Consider the following 24,538-nt stretch of genomic DNA (forward strand, 5'->3'; position numbering starts at 1 on the left):
AACCTTGTCACAAGCAGATTCAGATGTGCTTGATGAAGATGATGTGCTGATGTTGGATACGTCATAAGTGCCATGATAGTTTCTTTTTTCTTTGAAAAGTTTATTTTTACTTTTTGGAGGGAATATTGTCATTTTCATTTTCGTTTTATTGAGATTTATTGGAACAAAGCTAGGTAAATATTCCTATTTAACTAGTTGTATTGCTACTCATTAACTGTTTAGTTTGCTATTAATATCTCTATTCGGTTCGAATGATATCAGTTTTTAATATGTTACGCGTTAACAATGTCAAAAGTTATTCAGTTTCGCAGAAGGTTTGGTCTACAAGATCGTTTTCTTGTTCAGCTGTACCCAAAATATTTACATTCACACCGAAGTCATACAATCAAATCTTTACTTGAAGTCAAACCTAATAAGCACTATTAGAATTATTTTATTTGTGGATTTGAGACTTGATTAGCAAGTAAACACCATGTAAATATTATTGTAAATATTTATGTTAGCATTTTTATATTATATTTTTAATTAAAGAATTATAAAAAGGTAGGGTGGCTTGTCCAGGCCCGCAACCCACGTGGTGATGGGTTGGGCTTGTTATTTAAAGGCCAATCAAAATGGTGGGCCAGGGCTCACCCGTCAAATTCCAAAGCCCGTGAGGGTTGGGTTAGCCTGTTTTGACAGCTTTACTTATACATAGTTTCAGATGAAAGCCTTTTGCCTCCGCCCGGTTACCCATTTCTATGGACTGATAGTTAAGTCACCATATAGTAGTAGTTTCATACTACCGATCAAGTAAACTGAAATAGAAAAGAAAATAAAAGAACAAAAAGAGAGGGGGCATCCCTTCATACAACAGGCAGTCTTGTACTAGCAGCAGAAAGGTGAATAACTAATTCTGCGATTGTCTATGTGAGTGTTGAGCAGTGGATGGGTAATTCATCAATCATCTAAAAATGGCCGGAAGACATTACACTGCAACTTCTACAACCTTCAAACCCAGATCTCCCGCACTACTTTTTCTCCTCGCATTCCTCACACTCACTCTCCTCTTCTACATCTTCTCCATCTCTTCCTCTTCCTCACCTCCATCCACACGCCACGTCATCACCTCCCTTAACCCTAACTCCAATATCGATTACTCCTTCGTTACTTCACTCGACAAATTCCTCACTAAATCTCCGCGATCTACAACGGACGGTCAGGATACAGTTTCAGGAACAACGTCGGTTGAGGATGCTAGGAAACTTGATGATTTAATTTGGAGAAATGAGAATCAAAGGCTTTATGATGAGGCTTTTTATCCTGCTTTTTCGGCTCTTAAGGTTTATGTATATGAGATGCCGTCGAAATTCACTTATGATTTGCTTTGGTTGTTTCGTAATACGTATAGAGACACTTCCAATCTTACCTCTAATGGTAGTCCTGTTCACCGCTTGATTGAACAGGTAATATTCGATTGTGTTTTTGTTAAGTATCGTTTACATTCGTTTAGCTCATTATGATGAAATGCTTTTTTTTTTGGGAAAAATTACAGCCAAATAACATTCGGCCATCTAGTTTACAAAATATGTACACAATGTATAGGTAGTTTATAGTTTATACTAAATATATGTATAATATACATACCTATACAGCCGAAGTGTATCCGTATACTTCGGCCATGTTTGGTAAACTAGATGGCCGAACTGTACATATTTATAACTTGCCCTTTTTTTGTTTTTTGTTTTTTTGTGTAGCATTCAATTGATTACTGGTTGTGGGCGGACTTGATAGCACCAGAATCAGAGAGGTTACTGAAGAATGTAGTTAGAGTACATAACCAGGAGGAAGCTGACCTGTTCTACATTCCGTTTTTCACTACCATTAGCTTCTTCTTGATGGAGAAACAACAATGCAAGGCTCTTTATAGGGTGTGAGTGCTTTTCTTCTATAATGCTTTTCTTTTTATTCCTACTGAACTTTTTACTAGCTCTGTTTGAACTCAAAATATGTGTTTTGTTCACGATTTTCTCACTGAAATTTGCTTGATGTGATGTTTGTGAGTAATTCAAGCTACATTTAATCATTATAACTCTTGCTTCTGACTGAAGCACAATCCTGAATATGTTTTGGAGGCAACTCCTGTCCGAACTTCTAGTAACGCAATCAAAGCTGTACTTCTTTCCGTGTTCTGATTTCTTAGGCATACTAATTCTTCTACAGCATTGGAGCTCTCAGTTCCATAACCTAGTTGTAGGTATTTTTATTGTGCTTGTTAATGGATTAGAATCCAATAATATTATGATATGAGAGAAAGAAGCAGTTTCTTTGGTAACAAAACCGGGCACTCATTGTTATCCTTAAGGTTTTAAAATTCCTTTGAAGTTACAGCTGGCATGTATGTATACTGCCTTTTTTTTTTTTTTTATGGGGTTCCTTATCTTGCAAGCACATTAGCATTATCATCTCAATTAGGTACAACTTAGTAACAGGCATGCTGCTCTATTTGCAGACTTGGGGAAAAGAAAAGAAAATCCTCCCTTTGGAAGGAAAACTTGTAAAATTTGTTTCATGATCGGTTAATTCTGAGTGGGGAAAACTAGTATCAAAATGAATTATAGAAGATTGTTTGTCTCCCCTTTTCACTTATCACGGTCGAAACTTATACCTACACAAATTTTTTGATATAGCCTATCATGATCAAGTTCAAAAGAGTAACTGCCAAATTTTTTAATTTGCATTTCCTTATGGTTGAGCACCAACAGATATATTAAACTTTGATACTTTTTGTATCTATTTTAAATAGAACTCTGGATTCTCAAAAAAAAAAAAAGAACTCTGGATTCTGCGACAGGATTAAAGACTTTGTTATGTTAGTGGAATATGATGCGAGACTTTGTGTAGCAGTGCTGTTGTCATAAGTCGATATTCTTTTTTTTTAATAATTTAAATGTAGGAAGCTCTGAAATGGGTTATGGATCAACCAGCTTGGAATAGATCCGAGGGAAGAGATCACATACTTCCAGTTCATCATCCTTGGTCTTTCAAGTCTGTCCGCAAGTTTATGAAGAAAGCTATTTGGTTGCTCCCTGATATGGACTCAACCGGGAACTGGTTAAAATCTTCACTGCTAGTTTCTGCAACAATTGAATAGTATTGCAGCTCTAACATCAACTATTGTGGCTTCTTTGAACTTCAGGTACAAGCCTGGGCAAGTTTATCTCGAGAAAGACTTGATACTTCCTTATGTCGCCAACGTCGATCTATGTGACGCAAAATGTTTATCTGTATCAAAGAGAACTACACTGCTATTTTTCCGAGGAAGACTTAAAAGAAATGCTGTAAGATTCACCCTGTATTAATCATCAAGTTTAATTCAGTTCGTTTACCACTTCATATTAATTTCTTTTTCCTGCTTGTGTATCGACTACCGAGTTGGTTAAAAGATGATATCTTCAGATATTTTGGAAAATTTGGGGCTCTCCTAATGATAGTAAAGTTGTTTCTATGCTACCATGTACGACATCTGCAGATTCCAAAATGTTTGGGACAGGGTATGGAATGGTGGAAAAAGAACTTCCAAGCTAGTTGATGACACAATAAAGTATTAACTTCTATGCAATTGTGAAATCCTAGAATAACTAGTTATTAATTTCGTCCATCTTAAGACAAAATCTCGGTAGGAACTAGTTGGTAAATCATGCTAGGAACCAGTTGCTTAATATTGGTAGGGCAGAACATGGGTAGTCAATCTTGTAACATCATTTACTCTTTTGATATTCCCATTATAAAGTAAAGAACTGAAGTTTCTATGCAGTTGATGGTATCTTGTAACCTTCCTAAGTTATACTTACACAGTACAAGAATTTCTTGATGATAAATGAGCGAGAGGTTGAAAAGAAATATCAATTACGTTGCAGTTACGAACCAGATTAACAACTTTTCTATGGCAGAACATGGGCAGTCAATCTTGTAACATCATTTACTCTTTCGATATTCCTATTATAAAGTAAAGAACTGAAGTTTCTATGCAGTTGATGGTATCTTGTAACCTTCCTAAGTTATACGTACACAGTACAAGAATTTCTTGATGATAAATGAGCGAGAGGTTGAAATGAAATATCAATTACTTTGCAGTTACGAACCAGATTAACAACTTTTCTATTTTTGCTTGTTTTTAACTGTTGGGGTGCAGAACGCGATGCCCTACTATTTGCATGTTATGGACTGTATATAACTTAATCTATTACTATTAGGGTTAATTCTTCTTCTTTTTTTTTTTTCTTTTTTTTTCTTTTGGATCGGTCTATTAGGTTTAATTTATTAGTAGTTTCTAAAGTTACAATTAGAAGCAATGGACTTCCTTTGAATCTGCTTTTCCTGAAGTATTCCATGCACTGCGTTTATTAGTTTCTTCAGAATGAGAATATTTTTCCAGAGTTGTTAGAATTAATGTAGTTGTGACTAAAAAAAAAAAAATATTATGGTAATTGTGGCTATCTGATATATTCCTTTCCAGGGTGGTAAGATACGTGCCAAACTTGTGGAACAGCTACGTGGTGCAGATGGAGTATCCATTGAGGAGGGAACTGCTGGAGAAGGGGGAAAAGCAGCTGCACAGAGTGGCATGCGCAAGTAAGATTTGGACTTTCTGATTGTCTTCTTTAAACTCTGGAAGTGAAGGTTGTTCATCTGTTCAAACAATAACTTGAGTGCTTTTATATGTATTTCCTTGGTAAACAGGAGTATATTTTGCCTAAATCCAGTTGAGTGCTTTTATATGTATTTCCTTGGTAAACAGGAGTATATTTTGCCTAAATCCAGCTGGTGACACCCCATCGTCAGCCAGATTGTTTGATGCAATTGTCAGTGGCTGCATTCCTATCATAGTCAGCGATGAACTAGAGCTTCCTTTTGAGGGGATTCTTGATTATCGGAAGGTATTAGTTACTTTGGCATGCTTATGGTAATGGCTTTCTTTTTAAAACATTTTTTTTTACCCAGGCTTTATAGAAACCCCTACAATAAAGTTAAGATGATCAATCATCTTAATTAGAAGCCCATAACAGGAAGTGTCCCAAGTCAAGAATGCTGCAGTATCAGTTCAAGGCCAGTTGTAATATTGATGGTCTAAGAGGAAGTTACATCTGCCAATTTACAGTAGTTTTTGGTTGTCTATGAGGAAGTTAAATCTAGTAAATTTTAGTAGTTTACTGGGGAACATCAAGTTTCAATGGACAAGTTGATATGTTATAGTTACTTGCCCTCTCATCACTTTTCTAGCAACTACATATTCCTCAAGTGCCCGTATGGCATGGAGTTACGTTTTTGATTGTAATTGCATTGAAGCTGGAATTCATATTTCTTTTCATATCATAATAACCAGCCCTTTACCCAACATAGTTTCTCCCTTCTCCTTAAAGGAGAGTGAACGTGGAGAGCAGGGATGAAGTATTGAAATTGCTTAACGTGTATCTCTTTCTCCTGTTTTTCTTTGGCAGATTGCTCTGTTTGTCTCTTCTAGTGATGCTTTGCAGCCAGGATGGCTTTTGACATTTCTAAAAAGTGTTAGTGCAGCTCAAATTAAAGAGATGCAAGTGAGCTTAGCTAAGGTATCTTTTTAGGTTGAGATTATCGTTTTGAAGCAGCATTGTCTTCACTTCATAGAATGACTCATAACTGCTTGATTTTGTGTTTTTTGTTCTATTAGCGATGTTCTGGTCACATTCTTGTTTCAGTGAGTTATCCAAAACCCTCAATTGATCTAGTTTTGAATCTTTTCCTTATGAATGCAGTACTCAAGGCACTTTCTTTATTCTCATCCAGCTCAGCCGCTAGGTCCTGAAGACTTAGTCTGGAGAATGGTTCGACATTTCTTCTCTTTAGTTGGTTGTTATTTTTCTCATTGCTATTATGTGGTGCTAATTCTTTTCTGAATATTGCTCCAACAACCGGAACCTTGTTATCTGGCTGTACTTGTGAATTTTTTGCTTATGTGGTGCATAGGAATTTTCATTCTTTCCATATCGCTTTGAATTTCTTAGCCTTATCTGACCTCTTTTTATGCTTTTTATTGAGCCGAGGGTCTTTCGGAAACAGCCGTCCTACCTTGGTAGGAGTAAGGTCTGTGTACACTCTACCCTCCCCAGACCCCACATTGTGGGATTTCACTGGGTTGTTGTTGTTGTTGTATTATGTGGTGCTGTTTTTTTTCTTCTTTTTCTTGTGACGCCTGCATTTTGTGGTTTTAACTAACTAAATTCTTTCAAGTATTGGTTTCCATTTTGATGAAGTTCAAGTATTCGTTTCCGTTTCTGTCATTCTTTCTTTCATGTCATAGCTGATACTTTAGTGGAGTATCTCTTTTATGTTTTATGTGTTCGCAGGTATTCTTACCAATCTCTTTTTCTTCCCTTTGGGCGGGTTGATTCATCTGTGCAAGGAGATTTTTTGAACATAATCCTATACCTCTAAGCCTACAATAATGATGCTGCGACGATCTAGTAGAACTGTGTGTGACCAGCATCACAACCCACCAAAAAAAAAAAAAAAAAAAAAAAAAAAAAAAAAACTCTGCATGATATAATCAAATGGATTCCTCTAGGCTGAAAGTCCCATAATTTCTTTGACGGTCTTCACATTCATTGCAGTAATTTGCTTGTGTTAAGATTTGTAATGTTGGTCATTTTACTGCTCAATTTTATTTCTTATCTTATATTTTCATCGTGATGCTTTATGCTGCATATTTATCCATGCAATGGCATCTCAGCCTCTTCCTATGATGATAATTTGCTTCACTAATCCCTGTTCGTTTGGTGAGTACGGGTTATTTTTGAGGTTCTTTTTCTTTGGGTGGGAGTGGGGGTGGGGGTTGGGTGGCGTCTTCATCTATTTTGAGTATTCCATCTGTAAGTGGCTAAGTGCAGCATGAGGTAATAGAGGGCTGAAATTTTGCTTCCCTTCATTTTCTGGTGATTCAACAGATGGCAGGAAAGCTGGTCAACATCAAGCTCCACACGCGAAGGTCACAACGAGTGGTGAAAGGATCCAGAAGTGTGTGCACTTGTGAGTGTAGACGTCCCAATGTTACAAGCCCAGGTCCATTGTCTTGACTGTTGATCACAGATGTTTTTCTTTTTTGCCACTCAACAAAAAAAATCTCTCTTTTTGTCTTATATTATTTTGCACTTTAACGTTTGATATAGTTCAACAAGACCTGAAAAAATGTCTGATTGTGTAAGCAAGAACTGATTAAATTTGATTTGTTATTCAAACTCGTGTCTGATTTTGCCTGAAGAATATTAAGAGCCCGTTTGGATTGGCTTATAAGTTGGCTTTATAAGTGTTTTCACTTTTATTTTAGTGTTTGGTACATCAAATTTTTTAAAGTCATTTTGTGCTTAAAATAAGCTCAAAAAAATAATTGGACCCATTTAACTTAGTTTATCTAAAAGCAATTATAAATTTAAAAACAGCTTATAAGCCAAAAAAATAAGTTGGACTACCCTAACTTATTTTTTCAAATTATAAGTTTGAAAACGAAGCTTTAAGTTATAAGCCAATCCAAACGGGCTCTAAGTTAGCTTGATGACAGAAAATAACACGCTATATGTCTACGTACATATAGTGGATTTCTGAAGAGATATCGGTTTGTGATGGCTTGGATTTCTACTTGCGGAAACATCGGCCTTGAAATGTTGAGGTTGTTTGAATTTTGTGAGGCTGCAACTTTTTCTTAGGAGTGGTGACATCTGTGCCAATTTTGGTCCCGTTTCCTACTATTAGATACTTGGACATAATCGAATACACACGGTAGTAGTAGAATTTATTGGCTCTCTCAATTCAAGCGCAGATATTTATATGTTTGCTATTATTATCGTACAGATCTTGGTCTCCTATTGGGAAATCTCAGGTGATGGATACAGCCATTGAATCCTTAAGATATTGAACTACTTGGTTAGATGTAAACACAGGAGGGAAAAAAAGAAAAAAAGCAAAATTAAGAACATAAAGTTGTATTACTTAAACAGTATAGACATGTGATGCGAGATGGAGTGCACATGCTTTTTTCTATCCCCCGCAAGTGTATAGGCGTGAGATGTTAGTAGCAAAGGTGATGGGTGCAATAACTACTGAGCAAGGCTGGCTTTGTATGGGACGTGCAGGGCATATATGATGATAATTTGCTTATTTGTTTATTCATGAAATCATCATGATGATCGTGCTCATGTTTTTGGATTGTTGCCTTCGCATGTTGCATGAGCTGTGTCACTGGCAATTGTGTAGTTTCCTAGCAACAAGTCACCGACCTCCCTTTTTTTTTTTTTGTTTCTAGATGCCATCATAAATTATAGTGGTACATATGATTTCTTTCACCCCCCCCCTCTCCCCCACACCCTTTATAGGTCCCATAACTTATGGACCTCTTTTTCACACGATAAGAATGATTGTTTCCTCAGAGGAATCTCGGCTTTGTATTTGAACTACTTTGAAGTCGTGTTGCCATCACCTTTCTATTAACAGTAATAAAATTTGCAATCCATGCACTGTTTCCGTATCCCATACTAGTTGACGGAATGAGTTTAAAAGAAGACACAGATTTTTGGAAATTTTCTCTGTGTATTTTATTGATCAGTATGTACCTCTCTTTATACACAAAACTATGCAACAGAATGTAACGTAAAGAAGAGGAAATGGACAAAACTAATTACACCTGTCTATTCTAATTTGTCCATCGTATAACAAATTTTATTCTCTCTCGTGTTGGTCACATGACCATATTTAAATCTGCCATGATTCTAATCTAAGGGTGGAAGATTGATCTATCATGTGTGTGTGTTGTATGGGTGAGATTAATCCACCAGGTCAAAAACGTCACGAAAATGTTTCTTCTTTTCTCTCTCTCGTTTCTTCATTCTCTCTCTCGTTTTCTTTGTAAACGTCTGTTTTCTTCTTTTCTCTCTCGTTTCTTCATTCTCTCTCTCGTTTTCTTTGTACATCATCATAGTCGTCTTCTTCTTTTCTCTCTCTCTCTCGTTTAACTTCAATTCTCTCTCTCGTTTTCTTTGGATCTTGATATCCCCCCTCAAATGGAGGGTAGGGAAACAACCCCCAATTTGTTCAACGAAATCGATGGGAAACCCCAGATAAGGGTTTGGTGAACAAGTCTGCAATTTGTTGCTTTGAAGGAACGAAAGATAAAGTGATGAGACCGGATACAAACTGCTGTCGCACAAAGTGACAATCCAACTCCACATGCTTCGTTCTTTCGTGGAAGACGGGGTTTTTCGCGATGTGGATGGCCGTCACAGCTATCGGAGTGCACGATATGGCAGTTAAGAAGGGAAGCGAAAGATGTTCAAGAACCCTAACGAGCCGGGTAATCTCTGCCGTTACCATTCGCATTGAACGATACTGCGCTTCTGATGATAATGAGACGATGGTTGTTTCTTGGATTTCCGGAAATAGGTGCTCCTCCCAAAGGTAATGAAGAAACCACCGACCGATCGACGAGTATCACCGCAAGATGCCCAATCGATCGACGTCGCGAAGGCAAGCAAATCAAAAGATGAATCGAGAGGAAAGAAGAATTCCTTGGTCCGGATCATTTCTAAGGTATGTTAAAACTCGAATAGGCGCAAAAGATGTGATTCCCGTGGTTGTTGCATGTATTGACTAAGAATTAGGGATCGCAAAACATAGATCGGGCCTAGTATGAGTTAAATAGTTGAGCTTTCCCACTAAGTGTCTATACGAGGTGGGATTGGGCAATAAAGGACCATCATGTGCATTGAGCTTAGAGTAAGGATCAAGGGAGAAGAAACCTTAGCACTCTGAGCAATCAAATTCCTGTAAAAGATCTAAGGTGAATTTCCTTTGGTTTATGATAAAACCCTGTTTTTCCCGCAGTATTTCCATGCCTAGAAAATAGTGAATATCACCCAAATGCTTGACTCTGAATTCTGTGTGTAAAAATTCAGTGATATGTTGAATCTGATGAAGATCATTTCCTAACGAGGATGTCATCCACATAGACACGCATGTATGATGGAAATCGAGAGAGCCATTACTGTTTGAAAAACAATGAGTAGTCATTGAGAGAACTAGTATACCCTTTGAAAGTTAAAGCACCGGCAACTTAGCATACCGTTGTCGGGATGCACGCTTTCAATCCATACAATGATTTCCTTAATAAACGTACTAGTTTAGAATCGGGACAATCCATACACTCGGAAACTTCATGTAGACTTCTTCCTGCAGGTCCCCATGCAGAAAAGCATTACTCACATCAAGTTGATGGACTTCCCATCCTTTCTTGATAGCAACAGTTAAAAGACATCTAATTGTGGTCATTTTGACCACTGGTGAGAATGTCTCTGTGTAGTCCACTCCCTCCTGTTGAATATCCCCCCTTACCACCAATCTTGCCTTTAGTCTTTCTATTGTGCCATCTGACTTATGTTTGACTTTATAAACCCATTTGCAAGGTAGTGGTTTCTTGCAGGGGTAATGGGACAACATCCTGTATGATTGATCTCAAGAGCATGCAACTCTTCTGCGTAGCTTTGTCCATCCTGGATGTTTAGAGGCTTGAGCAAAAGAGTTAGGTTCGGTTATAGATGAGATTGAAAGAAAGACATGTTGGTTTTGCGAGAGATAAGCAAAAGAAAGGGTAGAGAGGGTTAGGATGAACAAAACAAGCACTAGTAAGGTCAGTTAGAATGACATGATTGCATATATAATCATCCAGGTATCCAGGCCTTCTAACAATTCTGCCTGATGTACTGTTCCTGATGGAGTTGAGTACAGGTGGATCAGGTACAGGGATATCAGGAATAGAAAGTGGTGAAGGTGATATAGGTGAAAGGTTGGTTGTTGTATTGTCTATGGTAGGCATAGGTTGTGGAGGCTGAGTAGGAGAAGAAGATCCCTCAGTATGTAGGATAGGTGAGGAATTGGTAGGTGTATCAGTGAGATGTGTAAAAATATTAGAAGGTGAATTAGGGACATGATGGATCGAGTCGATGCGGTATGTTGTGGTACGAAAAAAATGGTAGAAGGAGAGTTTATACTAGAGGCAAATGGAAACTGTTGCTCAAAAAACTGAACATCTCTGGAAATAAAAATTCTCTTTGTGCTCAAATCCATTAATTTATAACCTTTCTGTCCTTGAGGATAGCCTAAGAAAACACAAGCCATAGCCCTAGGCTCAAACTTTGTCCTGTGTTGCGCGCTGTTGAGCATAGCACAAACACCCAAAACACCTCAAATTGTCATATTTTGGTTTGTTGCCAAAAAGAATCTCATAAGGAGTTTTTCCTTTTTAGTACTTTCCGGAAGAAACCCAGTTAACGAGGTATGTTGCTTTGTCAAAATACATTCCCCCCAAAATGAGTTAGGCAAGTGAGATTGAAACATCGTACCCCTTGCAATCTGCTAGAGATGTCTATGCTTTCTTTCCACTACACCATTCGTCGTGGTGTTCCTACACATGATGTTTGATGTATTATTCCTTGAGACTTTAGAAAAAGAGCCTCTTGTGTGCCTTTTCCCAATTCTAGAGCATTATCAGACCTGATAACCTTCACTTTATTATTGAACTGCCTCTCAATCATGATCAAAAAATCCTTTAGAACAGAAAAAGCATTGGATTTAGAACTTAGCAGAAAAGTCCAGGTCCCTCTACTGAAATCATCCACTATGGTAAGAAAATACCTATATCCATTATAAGTGCAAGTTTTATATGGACCCCATGTGTCAATATGAATTAGATCAAAATTCCTTTTGGATTGAATTTGACTTAGAGGAAGGCTCGGTTTGCCTAGCTTTTTAGACGTACATCACAAACATGTTGAAGATTTGAAGGAAAATGAATGAAAGGAAACTTTTTCATTACTGAATAAGGAACATGTCCCAATCTTACATGCCATAGAGTTATACTAGGAATTACATTTGCTGAAACTGGAAAAGAAACTGTTTGTGACTCAGAAATGGAATTTCTTCCTTCTTGACATGAAACTACATTTTCCTTGAAAGTGGTCTTAGACTTAGAACTAGGGCCGCAACAAGTAGAGTCCTTCTTGCTTCACCAAAAACTTGAGTGTTCCTCGTTAAAAGTGGTCCCGTAATATGCATCCACTAAGAGTAAATAACACATCACACTTAAACTGATTGCATAACTTATGAACCGATATTAAGTTATATTTGGAAATGAACACATGAAGGACATTTTTCGAGTTATTTTAGGTAGAATAGAGACACTTCCCGCATTTGTCACAATGATCCCGAAAGAATTAGGCAAGGTGATGCTTTGATAGGAACGGAAGAGGAGACAAAGACATAAAAGATTTAGAATCAAAACACATGTGCTACGCACCCGAATCAATGATCCCGGTGTGTTAAAAATCGATAAACAAGTGCTTGAATATTTTAGAATTGTACGTGATTGCTCATAGCATTGAAACCACCATTTGTCCGTTTGAACTTCCCGCTTGTCCCATCTTTTACTTCCTTAATAACTTGTTGCACCAATCTATTATTGATCCTCGCTTCATGTATGAAACATGGTTGTGTTGATTCTTTGTATGGAGTATGGTTGTTCGATTGTCTTTACGTACTACTCTTTCGTGTTGTTAGCAAACTCAAATTCTTCCTCAAAGAATCGCTCCATTTGCTTTCCCTTGATAGGATTTGGTTTTTGTAAACTCAAAGTCTTCGGAAAACCATGAAGTACGTAATAATCATCCTCTATACGATTCGTTTTCCCACAATAGGTGCGGCTCACATTTGGGTTGTATTTTGCCTTTCTAGGCTTGTATTTTGAAAATCCTTTTCTTCTTCTTGTGTGTTGTTTCCAAGTTTATGATGTGCTTGATTTGGTGTTTTAAAAACTTGGTTTCCATTCCTCCGATAACCCTCGCCTTGTGAAGTTACCATAAAAGGCGGTATTCGGTAGTATGATTAGAATTGGTATACATTTCTCTCGATTTTCATCTTGCAAAAGTAAAAAGAGTATGCAAGATCCATCTTTAAAAGGGTTCATCATAAGAATGTTTCCTCTTGCTTGTGTGTATATATCATTTAATCCCATCAAAAATTGTATCAACCTCTGGTCCTCTAAGGATTTCATCAGGTTGGACTTCCCTTCACACACACATGCACATGAGCAAGAAATAACAACATTCAGTGCATCCAATTCATCCCATAGTCTTTTGAGCTTGGTAAAGTACCTAGCAATGTCACTATTTCCTTGAACCAGACTTGATAATTCCTTTTGTAAATGATATAGTTTAGCACCATTTGATTTGCCAAATCTTTGTTCTAAGCTGTCATAAAGTTCTTTTGCTGTTTTGTAGCTCATTACACTATCTGCAATCTCTTTTGATAGTGCATTTGAGATCCAACAAATGACCATATCATTCACACGACTCCGTTGTTCGTATTCGTAGATTTCGGATACGGAGCTTTACAAGCACCGTTAATGAAACCAAGTTTCCTTTTGGTGATAGTGCAAGATGGGATCGATCTTCTCCAACCCGAGTATCCTCTACCATCAAACACATTGTTGACTAGAGCCATTCCGGGTGAATCGAGTTATTAAGATGATATGGGTGGTGTGGTCATAGGTGATTGCCTTGTCCACATTGCTTGGGATCGTATTATTGGTGTTGTATCACCCATTTGGATTCTTGGGAGATTGAAGAAGATGATTTTGATGAAGGTTTGGATCGAGCTTTCAGATCTGCTCTGATACCATAAAAGAAGACACAGATTTTTGAAAATTTTCTCTGTGTATTTTATTGATCAGTATGTACCTCTCTTTATACACAAAACTATCAACGAATGTAACGAAGAAGAGGAAATGGACAAAACTAATTACACTCCGTCCTATTCTAATTTGTCCATTGTATAACAAATTTTATTCTCTCTCGTGTTGGTCAAGCACGACCATATTTAAATCTGCTACGATTCTAATCTAAGGGTGGAAGATTGATCTATCATGTGTGTGTGTTGTATGGGTGAGATTAATCCACCTGGTCAAAAACGTCACAAATGCTTCTTTCTTTCTCTCTCTCGTTTCTTCAATTCTCTCTCTCGTTTTCTTTGTAAACGTCACAAATTTTCTTCTCTTTCTCTCTCTCGTTTCTTCAATTCTCTCTCTCGTTTTCTTTGTACATCATCATAGCTGTCTTCTTCTTTTCTCTCTCTCGTTTCTTCAATTCTCTCTCTCGTTTTCTTTGGATCTTCAATAGAGTTATTCCTTCTTATAGGTTTCCGATATCCTTTCTTCTTGAGTTAACTTTTAGGGGTCGTTTAATTCGAACAAGAATATCTCACGATTATAATCCTTCCTTTTTTTATATGGGATAGGTTATACCAAGATTTTGGTATAAAAATAATGCTAGTTTTAACTAATACCTCCAACTAGACACGGGATAAATTTAATTTCAAGATATATACCGGGATAACTCACCTAATTCCTTCAACGAAATGCCTGATTGAGTTAGAATCAATGTCCATCTTCTTTAACGCGTATGGTCCCAAGTCGTATGAAAATGTAAACGGCTGCTTAATCACACCAGCCGTTAGTAGTTACTTGAAGACAAAATTACAATCCTAGACTAGTGACTGAGCAGAGCAAAAGGAACGTGGTGCTAGTTAAAGATAGACAAATCTTCCTGTCCTAAAATACACACTCACCTTTATAGCTTGAACTACCAGTCATTCCTGGATTTTGAACAAAAGGTTAAATCCAAAAGAATAGCCACATGTTATTGGTTCACGGAAGTGATGTCTAGTGGGTTAACTGTTTAGTTGGAGAAAGCGACATATATACCTAAAGTAATGAAGCCACGATTGCATTTGCAAGAATTAGCCAAAATTGTGTACGTATATAGACAGCTAGTAATACTAGTAGTAAAGTGTAAGAATAAGAAAAAACCTATGATGTTTAGGGTGGGTAGAGAGTTGTTGCCAGCCAATTTTTTTCCCGCGTTGAAACACAAATAGAATAGCATAAAAATTGGGCCACCATCATGAAATATTGAAATTAGACAGACGGTGATCGTGAAGTCCTCATGCGCTCCGCTAATTACGCGTTTACCATCATCTTCGCAATATAGTATTTGTGGCACTTCTGTAATTAGAGTACAACACTAGGTACTTTGTTTAAGGATTTTGCTTATTTGACGATGACCCACTATTGATTAGAGTTTGACCACTCCTCCAAGTAGGACCTCTTTTCACAAAATACAATCTTTTTTGTTGTTGTTTTAGTTATAATATAAAGTAAGGAAAGAGCTTGATTTCCACTTATTTCAACTCATTGCCAAGTGTTTTCTTAGCTATTGTTTCATTGATGATTGAACTGTATGTATTCAATACGGGATTGTTTGGTTCGGTTACTAGTTTTATAGTGAAAATAAGATCTCTTGCCCTCTTACAATTTGAATAGAAGAAAATGGCTTTTTCAGATCTTTTATGTGTAAAAAATGAAGATCTCTTGTAAAAAGGTCATAAAACTAAATAAAATTTGTAAAGGACCAAAAATTCAATTCTCCCAGTTTTATACGCTAATTATAATGAAGTAATTAGTAAGTTTTTTAGGTGACGATTTATAGTGAAATTATTATTATGCAGTGTTATTTTAAAAGGATAATTTCTGTATTTAAATACTTTTATCTCATATTATTGATACATATTCTTATCCTATATTGCATCACACATCATATCGTACATAGATCTCCGGATAACTTGATACTATTATTATTTGATAGTGCCAACCAAACGGTTAATTCTACATTAATTATTTTTCTTACCAAACACTAATTACCTTCTACAAATTTTTATGCAAAGATTAATTACTCCAATATCACAAACAAATGGTAAGTGAATGGAAGTAGTTCTTGCTAACTCAAATTCTCAAATTGGAGATTTTCAGAATTCAAATGCACTTGCTTAGTTGCTTTAAAAATCATTCGTGGTATCATCAAATCATAATTTGTAATTTTACGGGGCAAATTAGACCAACTTTTTATATCGTGGTAGAAGCAGTCCTACTGATCTATCAACCCATGATATCTAAACTTAAAACTCTTATGATTTTAATTGAACCAATCAATTTGCAATCAACTTTTAATACATTATCATTAAATTATAATGATAATTTGCTTTTACCACTTTACAACATGTCAAAAAAGCCCTTATTATTTTCTCCTTTTGGCGGAGATCCTTTTCCCTATTTGAGAACATCATATATAGTCTCAGCATTAGACACCAAAATTAACCTCCACATTTCCAATAATACCTGATTTGCCCTTTTCCGACACCCCATCACCACGTTTTTTGAAAAAATAAAATCAAAATAGACGAAATTTCGCTTCTTCGTCCTTGCCTACAAAATATTTAAAAATAAAATAAAAAAAGACAAAAACACGCCATTACAGAACATCTTTTAGTAAGACAGACAGTGAAACTTTGTCCCTGTAAATTTTTTCCATACTTCTGCTTATTCCTATTTATTTAAAGCTACAAACAGAGATTGAAGTGAAAAGATAAGAAAAAATGCTTTAAATTGAAAGTTAAGAGCCGCATTCGAACAACAAGTTCCTTTAATTTCTTCCCTTTTCTTTCAAAGGAACTTTGTGGCTTTTCAAGAATCTCCTCATATACTCATTATACATTTTCATTCTTTAGATTCATACATTTCTTTGTATATTTCTTTTTCTACCGGCTCATTCAAGCTAAAGGGTGTCTGAAAAACTTGGAGCTTTTGGGCTGACGAATTCTCTAGCTCTACTATATGCACAAAACAGTTGAAATAATTCATTGCCCATTTTGAAAAACTTTCAGATTTAGCATTGGATTTGAAAGATCCATAAACTCACAAGTCAGTAGTAAGCAAATCGAAGAAAATGATGGCATAGCATTTGTTCTCTCATTGATAGGTACAGCCTGCTGTCTCTATTTACTGTTCAAGTCTTATTGAAGGTCTTTGCATTTTACTATTACTTGTCTGAGAGTGTTGCTTGAATTGCTTTAGTAGTAACCAATGGCTGAAGATGTTGTTTTTGTTATTTATTTATGTATTTTAGTTGCTGATGGTTTTTTATGAGGTGGTCTATGGAAAGATCATTCGGATCTGTTCATATTGATCTCATTAATCTGTTTATCTGAATGTGATTTTTGCTAGTTTCCTAGATTCTTGTGTACAATTGACTTGATTTTGACTTCATTTGAACTTGATGTTGATGTACAAATTTTGAATCTATCTTTAAGTTGCAAGCTCACATGGTTTTCATTCAAGCCAAGTTTGTGAAAAGAAAAAAGCTAAGTTCTTGGAAAAATCTAATCTACCAATACCTCAAGACTACATAGCTTTTATCATTGGTAGTTATTTCTCATCATTAGCATAGTATTTCCTTTCAAATATGCTTATTGAATTATGATCTCCTGATGATAGAGCATGTTGATAATGATAATTCCATATTAATTTCAGACTTGAACCAGGTTAATGTTTTCTTTCTTCAGGATTTCGGTTTAAATCTGAATTAGTCTTTGGACATGGCTTCAAAATCATTCAAAGCTAGTAGATCATCTCTGTCAAATTCCTCGGATTTGAACGATCCGCACCAGGGGAAACCTCCACTTCCTCCACATGTGACTTTCCAACGGCGGACTTCCTCAGGCCGATATGTAAACTATTCAAGGGATGATCTTGATAGTGAGCTTAGCAGCAGTGACTATATGAACTATATGGTACATCTCCCTCCGACTCCTGACAATCAGCCAATGGATTCAATTTCTCAAAAGGTTGAAGAGCAGTACGTATCCAGTTCACTGTTCACGGGTGGCTTTAATTCTGTTACACGTGCTCATCTTATGGATAAGGTGATTGAATCAGAGGCAAATCATCCCCAAATGGCGGGTGCAAAAGGGTCGTCATGTGCTATCCCTGGATGTGATGCTAAAGTGATGAGTGATGAAAGGGGGATTGATATTGTTCCGTGTGAATGTGATTTCAAGATATGCAGAGACTGCTACCTGGATGCTGTCAAAACTGGTGATGGTATATGCCCGGGGTGTAAGGAGCAATATAAAGTCACTGACTGGGAGGAAGCGGCTAATGGAAACGATCGTCCGCTTCCTCTCCCTGCGCCAGCTGGAATGTCAAGGATGGAGAGAAGGTTGTCAATTATGAAATCAACTAAGTCGGCATTGGTTAGGAGCCATACTGCAGATTTTGATCACAACCGTTGGCTGTTTGAAACAAAGGGCACATATGGGTATGGAAACGCTATATGGCCAAAAGAAGGTGGATTTGCAAATGGAAAAGATAATGATGATATTATGGAGCCTACTGAACTGATGAATAAACCATGGAGGCCACTTACGCGCAAATTGAAAATTCCTGCTGCTATCCTAAGTCCTTATAGGTAAGACACCCCCCCCCCCCCCCCCCCCTTCTTTTACTCTTCATGTTTTAATTGTGATACTAATAGCTGTAAGCTCTACTTAATCATCCTTTTCTGGGGTCTGAAGAATAACTAGCAGCTCGTTTGCTCTTCTGCTTTTGCTTCATCTGTCCCTGACACCTAGTTTTTCCTTGACCTCAGCTACCTTTTACTTGATTATTTCCTTGTTTCTCTGCCAAATTTTAAATGCATGCATTTTTCTCCTAACATATGCTATATGTGTTTCAGAACTAGGTCAGTCTTGAATGACAAAATGCTAGTATATTGGAAAAAGAATTCCTTTATTCTTTTGCTATTACTTGAACCATTCAAGGTTGCAATATATCAAATGTTATATGTTTCAATGAACTATTACTTCCCAAGGAGAAAAGATCCCTGCTATCCCTATATTCTTTTAGTTGTAATAAGATATAAAAGAAAAAGGAAAATATGAATACTTTTCTTCTTCTCCTCACCTGAATAGGGCTATCACTATTCTTCTAGGGTTTACGTTGAAATCCCTGACATGTACTTTCTTTTTCTATTCAGACTTTTGGTTGTTGTTCGGTTTGTTGTACTTGGACTTTTCTTGGCATGGAGAATAAATCATCCGAACAATGATGCAGTTTGGTTGTGGGGGATGTCTGTGGTTTGTGAAATATGGTTTGCTTTCTCTTGGATTCTTGATCAATTGCCCAAGCTTAATCCTATCAACCGTGCTACTGATCTTGGTGTGTTGAAAGAGAAATTTGAATCACCTAGCCCAGGCAATCCTTCTGGGAGATCTGATCTCCCTGGTGTTGATATGTTTGTCTCTACGGCTGATCCAGAGAAGGAACCCCCTCTTGTGACTGCTAATACTATATTGTCCATTTTAGCTGCAGATTATCCTGTAGAAAAGCTTGCTTGCTATGTTTCTGATGATGGAGGGGCTCTTTTGACTTTTGAGGCAATGGCAGAAGCTGCAAGTTTTGCTAATATATGGGTACCCTTTTGTCGTAAACATAACATTGAACCGAGAAATCCAGAAAGTTACTTCAATTTAAAGAAGGATCCTTACAAGAACAAGGTAAAGCAAGACTTTGTTAAGGATCGTAGGCGGGCAAAGCGTGAGTATGATGAGTTTAAGGTCCGAATCAATAGCTTGCCGGAATCCATTCGCCGTAGGTCTGACGCTTATCATGCAAGGGAAGAACTTAAGGCCATGAAGCAACAGAGGCAGAAGACTGATGATGAACCTATAGAGAATGTTAAGATCCCTAAAGCTACTTGGATGGCAGATGGAACCCATTGGCCTGGGACATGGTTGAATCCAGGACCTGAGCATTCCAAGGGTGATCACGCTGGAATAATACAGGTAATATTCTTTATAATATACACAATCAGTGTATAAATTTTGTATATTGGCTAGCGACCGTAATTAATTTCGCCGACGGGCCATTAATGAAAACAGCCCTACTCTTTAAGAGTCTACTCTAAACTCCTTGGAATTTCACCTACAAACAAGTGAGGTTTTTGTAGCTATTAATGTGATCAAATATGCAGGTGATGTTGAAACCACCAAGTGATGATCCACTGCATGGTAACAGTGAGGATGGGGTTCTTGACTCGACTGATGTTGATATCCGTCTTCCCATGCTTGTTTATGTTTCCCGTGAAAAGCGCCCTGGCTATGATCACAACAAGAAAGCAGGTGCTATGAATGCCCTGGTTCGAGCATCTGCTATCATGTCCAATGGTGCATTTATTCTTAACCTTGATTGTGACCATTACATTTACAACTCCCAGGCTATCAGGGAAGGTATGTGTTTCATGATGGACAGGGGAGGGGATCGCCTTTGCTATGTTCAGTTCCCTCAGAGGTTTGAGGGCATTGACCCATCTGATAGGTATGCCAATCGCAATACTGTCTTTTTCGATGGCAACATGAGGGCCCTTGATGGGCTACAGGGTCCAATGTATGTCGGAACTGGATGTCTCTTTCGGAGGGTAGCCCTTTATGGTTTTGACCCTCCTCGCTCCAAGGAGCACCCGTCCGGTTGCTGTAGCTGCTGCTTCGGTCGCAAAAAGAAGCATGTCAATATATCATCAGAAGAGCACCGGGCCTTGCGACGAGGTGATTCAGACGATGAAGAAATGAACAACCTCTCACTGGCTCCTAAGGCTTTTGGGAACTCGGCAGTCCTTATTGATTCAATCCCTGTGGCGGAGTTCCAAGGTCGTCCTTTGGCAGATCACCCAGCTGTGAAGAATGGACGCCCCCCTGGTGCTTTGACCATTCCTCGAGAGCATCTTGATGCATCAACTGTTGCAGAGGCCATCAGTGTCATCTCTTGCTGGTACGAGGAAAAGACAGAGTGGGGACAACGTGTCGGATGGATTTATGGTTCGGTTACTGAAGATGTTGTGACTGGATACAGGATGCATAACAGGGGTTGGAAATCAGTTTATTGTGTTACCAAACGTGATGCATTCCGCGGGACTGCCCCTATTAATCTCACTGATAGGCTCCATCAGGTCCTTCGATGGGCTACTGGTTCAGTTGAAATCTTCTTCTCCCGCAACAATGCCCTTCTCTCCAGCTCAAAAATGAAATTCTTACAGAAAATTGCTTACCTCAATGTTGGAATCTATCCCTTCACATCAATCTTCTTAATCGTCTACTGCTTCCTTCCAGCACTATCCCTCTTCTCTGGTCAGTTCATTGTCCAAACACTCAATGTCACCTTCCTTGTGTACCTCCTGATCATTACAGTCACCCTCTGCATGCTCGCTGTTCTCGAGGTCAAGTGGTCAGGCATCGAGTTGGAGGAGTGGTGGAGAAATGAACAGTTCTGGCTGATTGGAGGGACGAGTGCTCACTTGGCTGCTGTTCTTCAGGGGCTCCTAAAAGTTGTTGCTGGTATTGAAATTTCTTTCACCTTGACGTCAAAATCAGCTGGTGATGACGAAGACGATGACTTTGCTGATCTCTATATTGTTAAGTGGACATCTCTGATGATTCCTCCAATCACAATCATGATGGTGAACTTGATAGCAATAGCAGTTGGATTTAGCAGGACAATATATAGTGTTATACCACAATGGAGCCGTTTATTAGGGGGTGTATTCTTCAGTTTTTGGGTTTTGGCACATCTCTATCCCTTCGCAAAAGGGCTTATGGGCAGAAGAGGCAGGACACCCACCATTGTCTTTGTATGGTCAGGACTTATTGCCATCACCATATCCCTTCTTTGGGTGGCGATTAATCCTCCAGCAGGCAATACCCAAATTGGAGGATCATTCCAGTTCCCATGATCAGATTCTCTTCCTCGGAAGTTCTCGGTTTGCTGGTATGTTCGATTCATTTCATATTAAAAGGGATTATGCCTTTTTAAGCTCACCAATGAAATTGGTGACTTACAAGCTGCTCAACTATTTTTATCATAGTGGAAGCAGAACAAAGCAAGTTTAGTTGAGTTGGACTTGAATAGAGGAATCACAGCATTTTTCATATCATCTTGGACTGGAAATATTCATTTAATTGTTTGATTTACGACAATCATTGATGTTAAAGGAATTGCAATAGACATTTTTGGTCGTTGAAGTGTCCTCTTCACTTCTTTCTTCTGTTAATCATGGAAATTGAATTTCTGCCATCTGTTTTTGTAGCTGATTGAAACTGGAGCACAATTGACTCTAGATTTCCAAAGTAATGTTAGAAACTTTATTTTTTCTCTAAACCATGAAATCTTCTTTCTTCTCCCCTTTGAGAACTTGAATCATGTGATATTGGTCATTTATCTTATTGTTGGACATGGTAGAAAGAACTTAAATTAATAAATGAAATGATCCCAAAAGGAAAAAGATTATCATTCATGCAGGCGGAATGTAGTAAAGCTGTTGGAGCAGTAAAATTTGCATGTTTTAGCCAACTTCCCATCTATAAAGTACAACACGTAATTACTTTACTGCTATATAGAAACATGTGTTTCTATACATGGATCGTCATCAGTCCGTTTTTTTTTTTTTAAAAAAAATATTAAGGTGGGGCCCATCTTGTATAATAGTAGGAATGAAAAAAAAAAAAACAAATTTAAGATGGCCCCACTCTTCTATAATAGCAGAGATTAAAAAAATTTAAGTTGGGGTCTGTGTGGAGAGTTAGGAGACAATTGCAAAAAAAAATAAAAAATAATAAGGTGGGGTCCACGTGAAGAAGTAGGAGACAATTGCTAAGGGAAAAAAAGGCGGGGTCCACATGAAGACGTAGGAGACAATCGCAATAGAAAAAAATAGGACATTTAAATAATGATAGTAAGTTCAGAAAATGGTAAAGGTACGCTTAGAGAAAATTTAAAGAGGAGAAATTCAGGAAAAAAGAAATAACGATTTAAATTGAACACAAAAACTGCTAAAGGAGTGATAAAATCAAAAGATTTAAAACTTATACCTTTGGGTATAAGTTTAGACACATATGTCTCACACAAATAATGAAAAATAACATCGAGAAGACGAAATATAAACGGTCAAGAAACGTATACACGTATTTTTTTAAAATGACGAAGTTGATCTATACTTAAAAATTTAAGACTGCAACAGATGCTGACACATAAAAGCGCTTTTCAGTGTTGTTGAATAGAAAGAGATAATGGCATGAAACTCGGTAGGAGAAGGTGTATTTCAAATCTTTCAATTGGAGAACCAAACCAGGAAAGTCATATATGAGAGAAGCGGACTAAGTAAAATAATTTATTGATATTTTCAATTAATTGAATTATAATACTTTCAGTAATAAAAATTTCATAATTATATTACTAAAAGGTACTCTCTGTCCTAATTTATGTGACATAATTTGTCTAGACACGAAGTTTAAAAAAGAAAGGAAAAATCTTTGAAACTTGTGGTCTAAAACAAGTTATCGATATTTATGTGAATTTAAATCATTTCATTTAAATCAAGTTAAATGAATTCTAAACATAAAAATATATCATTACTTTTTAGTCAGTCTAAAAAAAATGTGGTACTATTTTTTACCTCCAACTCATGTGAAAAAAAAAAATTGTGAACCCCATATTAAAAAATAAGCAATATAAAAAAAAAAATAGACATGGACCCCATATTAAAAAATCAAGCAATAGTCATGTAATTCCCAAAGTATCCCCTATTAAGTCAATAATGGTGGATTCATTTAGTTGAATTTTTATATCACGAGCTGCATTTGCAGTATTTCTGAATGACTGTCCAATAAAAGTGGCCCCCATTGTTGGTAGATCAAAGTATTCACTTTCTCTTATTGCGTTGTTTTTCTAACAGTTTTATTGGATATTCCATATTTTATTTTTAGAAATTTATGGATAACATGTGTTATATCTTTTGATATCAGCTTAATACAAAACTCCTTCCTTCCCCAAACAAAAATTGATAGAGGTGGTTTCGTCGTCCATCTCCAACTCATGTAAAAAAAAAAAAAAAGAGTTGGGTCCACCTCCTACTCATGTAAAGAATAAAAAAAAATAAGGTGGGGATCCACATGTGCTGTGGGCCCTACCAAAACTTTCTCCACATTTTTTAGGCTTATTGTCACTTATGCCCTTATTTTGTGCTGTTGTCTAATTTTTGTCCCTAAAAAAAAAAAATAATAATAAAATTGTGGATTATAAATTTATATTTCTGCATCATAATATCTCACAAGTTATATTCCGCACCATTAAAAACGTATGGCCACTAGGCATAAAATTTAGGAAAAATAACAAAGATATTTCTATTTGGAAAAAATATTTACCTGAAATGACTCAGATTTTTAATATTACCCAAAATAACCCTTTTATACATTATTATACACTTTTATATAAAATGACACATTATTTACAGTAAGTCTATAATGTTGTATATCGTGTGTATAAACACCTTTGTTAAAAAAGTTGACTATACAGATGTAAATTAAAAATATAACTACGTGGATATAATATTTTATGTTGGATTGTATATTATTGAAATTATTCCTAAAATTAATTGCTAAAGGCAAAAATTAAATACCAGCCCATTTGAAGGACAATTCGTGCAAGTTCTTCCATTGTTTTAGTTTTTAATTTGTAATAAACAAATTCCTTTTTTTAAAACTAAAC

At 36.8% G+C, this 24,538-nt stretch overlaps 2 protein-coding genes across 4 annotated transcripts; both read left to right on the top strand.

The window, feature by feature from the left end:
- Nucleotides 1–806: 806 nt before the first annotated feature.
- On the top strand, nucleotides 807–7,278 carry LOC132056261 (probable arabinosyltransferase ARAD1). The gene is made up of 9 exons (XM_059448375.1): nucleotides 807–1,445; nucleotides 1,737–1,910; nucleotides 2,936–3,093; nucleotides 3,179–3,320; nucleotides 4,499–4,614; nucleotides 4,781–4,919; nucleotides 5,481–5,591; nucleotides 5,775–5,843; nucleotides 6,963–7,278. The coding sequence occupies exons 1-9, from the start codon at nucleotides 954–956 to the stop codon at nucleotides 7,089–7,091; spliced, it is 1,530 nt and encodes a 509-aa protein (XP_059304358.1). The 5' UTR covers nucleotides 807–953; the 3' UTR covers nucleotides 7,092–7,278.
- Nucleotides 7,279–16,407: 9,129 nt separating this feature from the next.
- Nucleotides 16,408–22,153, top strand: LOC132056263 (cellulose synthase-like protein D3). Of its 3 annotated transcripts, none has more exons than XM_059448378.1 (4): nucleotides 16,408–16,925; nucleotides 17,477–18,413; nucleotides 18,981–19,788; nucleotides 19,977–22,153. In XM_059448378.1, exons 2-4 carry the CDS (start codon nucleotides 17,542–17,544, stop codon nucleotides 21,726–21,728), a joined length of 3,432 nt encoding a protein of 1,143 aa, XP_059304361.1. In that variant the 5' UTR covers nucleotides 16,408–16,925; nucleotides 17,477–17,541; the 3' UTR covers nucleotides 21,729–22,153. The 3 variants fall into 3 exon arrangements, with proteins under 3 accessions (XP_059304361.1, XP_059304362.1, XP_059304360.1); XM_059448379.1 differs by having other exon boundaries at nucleotides 17,488–18,413; XM_059448377.1 differs by having other exon boundaries at nucleotides 17,509–18,413.
- The last annotated feature ends 2,385 nt before the right edge of the window (nucleotides 22,154–24,538 follow it).

Source organism: Lycium ferocissimum, chromosome 5 (assembly GCF_029784015.1).
Source record: "Lycium ferocissimum isolate CSIRO_LF1 chromosome 5, AGI_CSIRO_Lferr_CH_V1, whole genome shotgun sequence".
Lineage (NCBI taxonomy): Eukaryota > Viridiplantae > Streptophyta > Magnoliopsida > Solanales > Solanaceae > Lycium > Lycium ferocissimum.

Bases quoted from the DNA above. Each gene is read 5' to 3' on its own strand.
- LOC132056261 (XM_059448375.1), top strand. From the start codon at position 954: ATGGCCGGAAGACATTACACTGCAACTTCTACAACCTTCAAACCCAGA. The intron at 1,446-1,736 runs GTAATATTCGAT...TTTTTTGTGTAG, and splicing joins TTCACCGCTTGATTGAACAG to CATTCAATTGATTACTGGTT. The intron at 5,844-6,962 runs GTTCGACATTTC...GTGATTCAACAG, and splicing joins AAGACTTAGTCTGGAGAATG to ATGGCAGGAAAGCTGGTCAA.
- LOC132056263 (XM_059448378.1), top strand. From the start codon at position 17,542: ATGGCTTCAAAATCATTCAAAGCTAGTAGATCATCTCTGTCAAATTCC. The intron at 18,414-18,980 runs GTAAGACACCCC...TTTTCTATTCAG, and splicing joins GCTATCCTAAGTCCTTATAG to ACTTTTGGTTGTTGTTCGGT. The intron at 19,789-19,976 runs GTAATATTCTTT...TCAAATATGCAG, and splicing joins ATCACGCTGGAATAATACAG to GTGATGTTGAAACCACCAAG.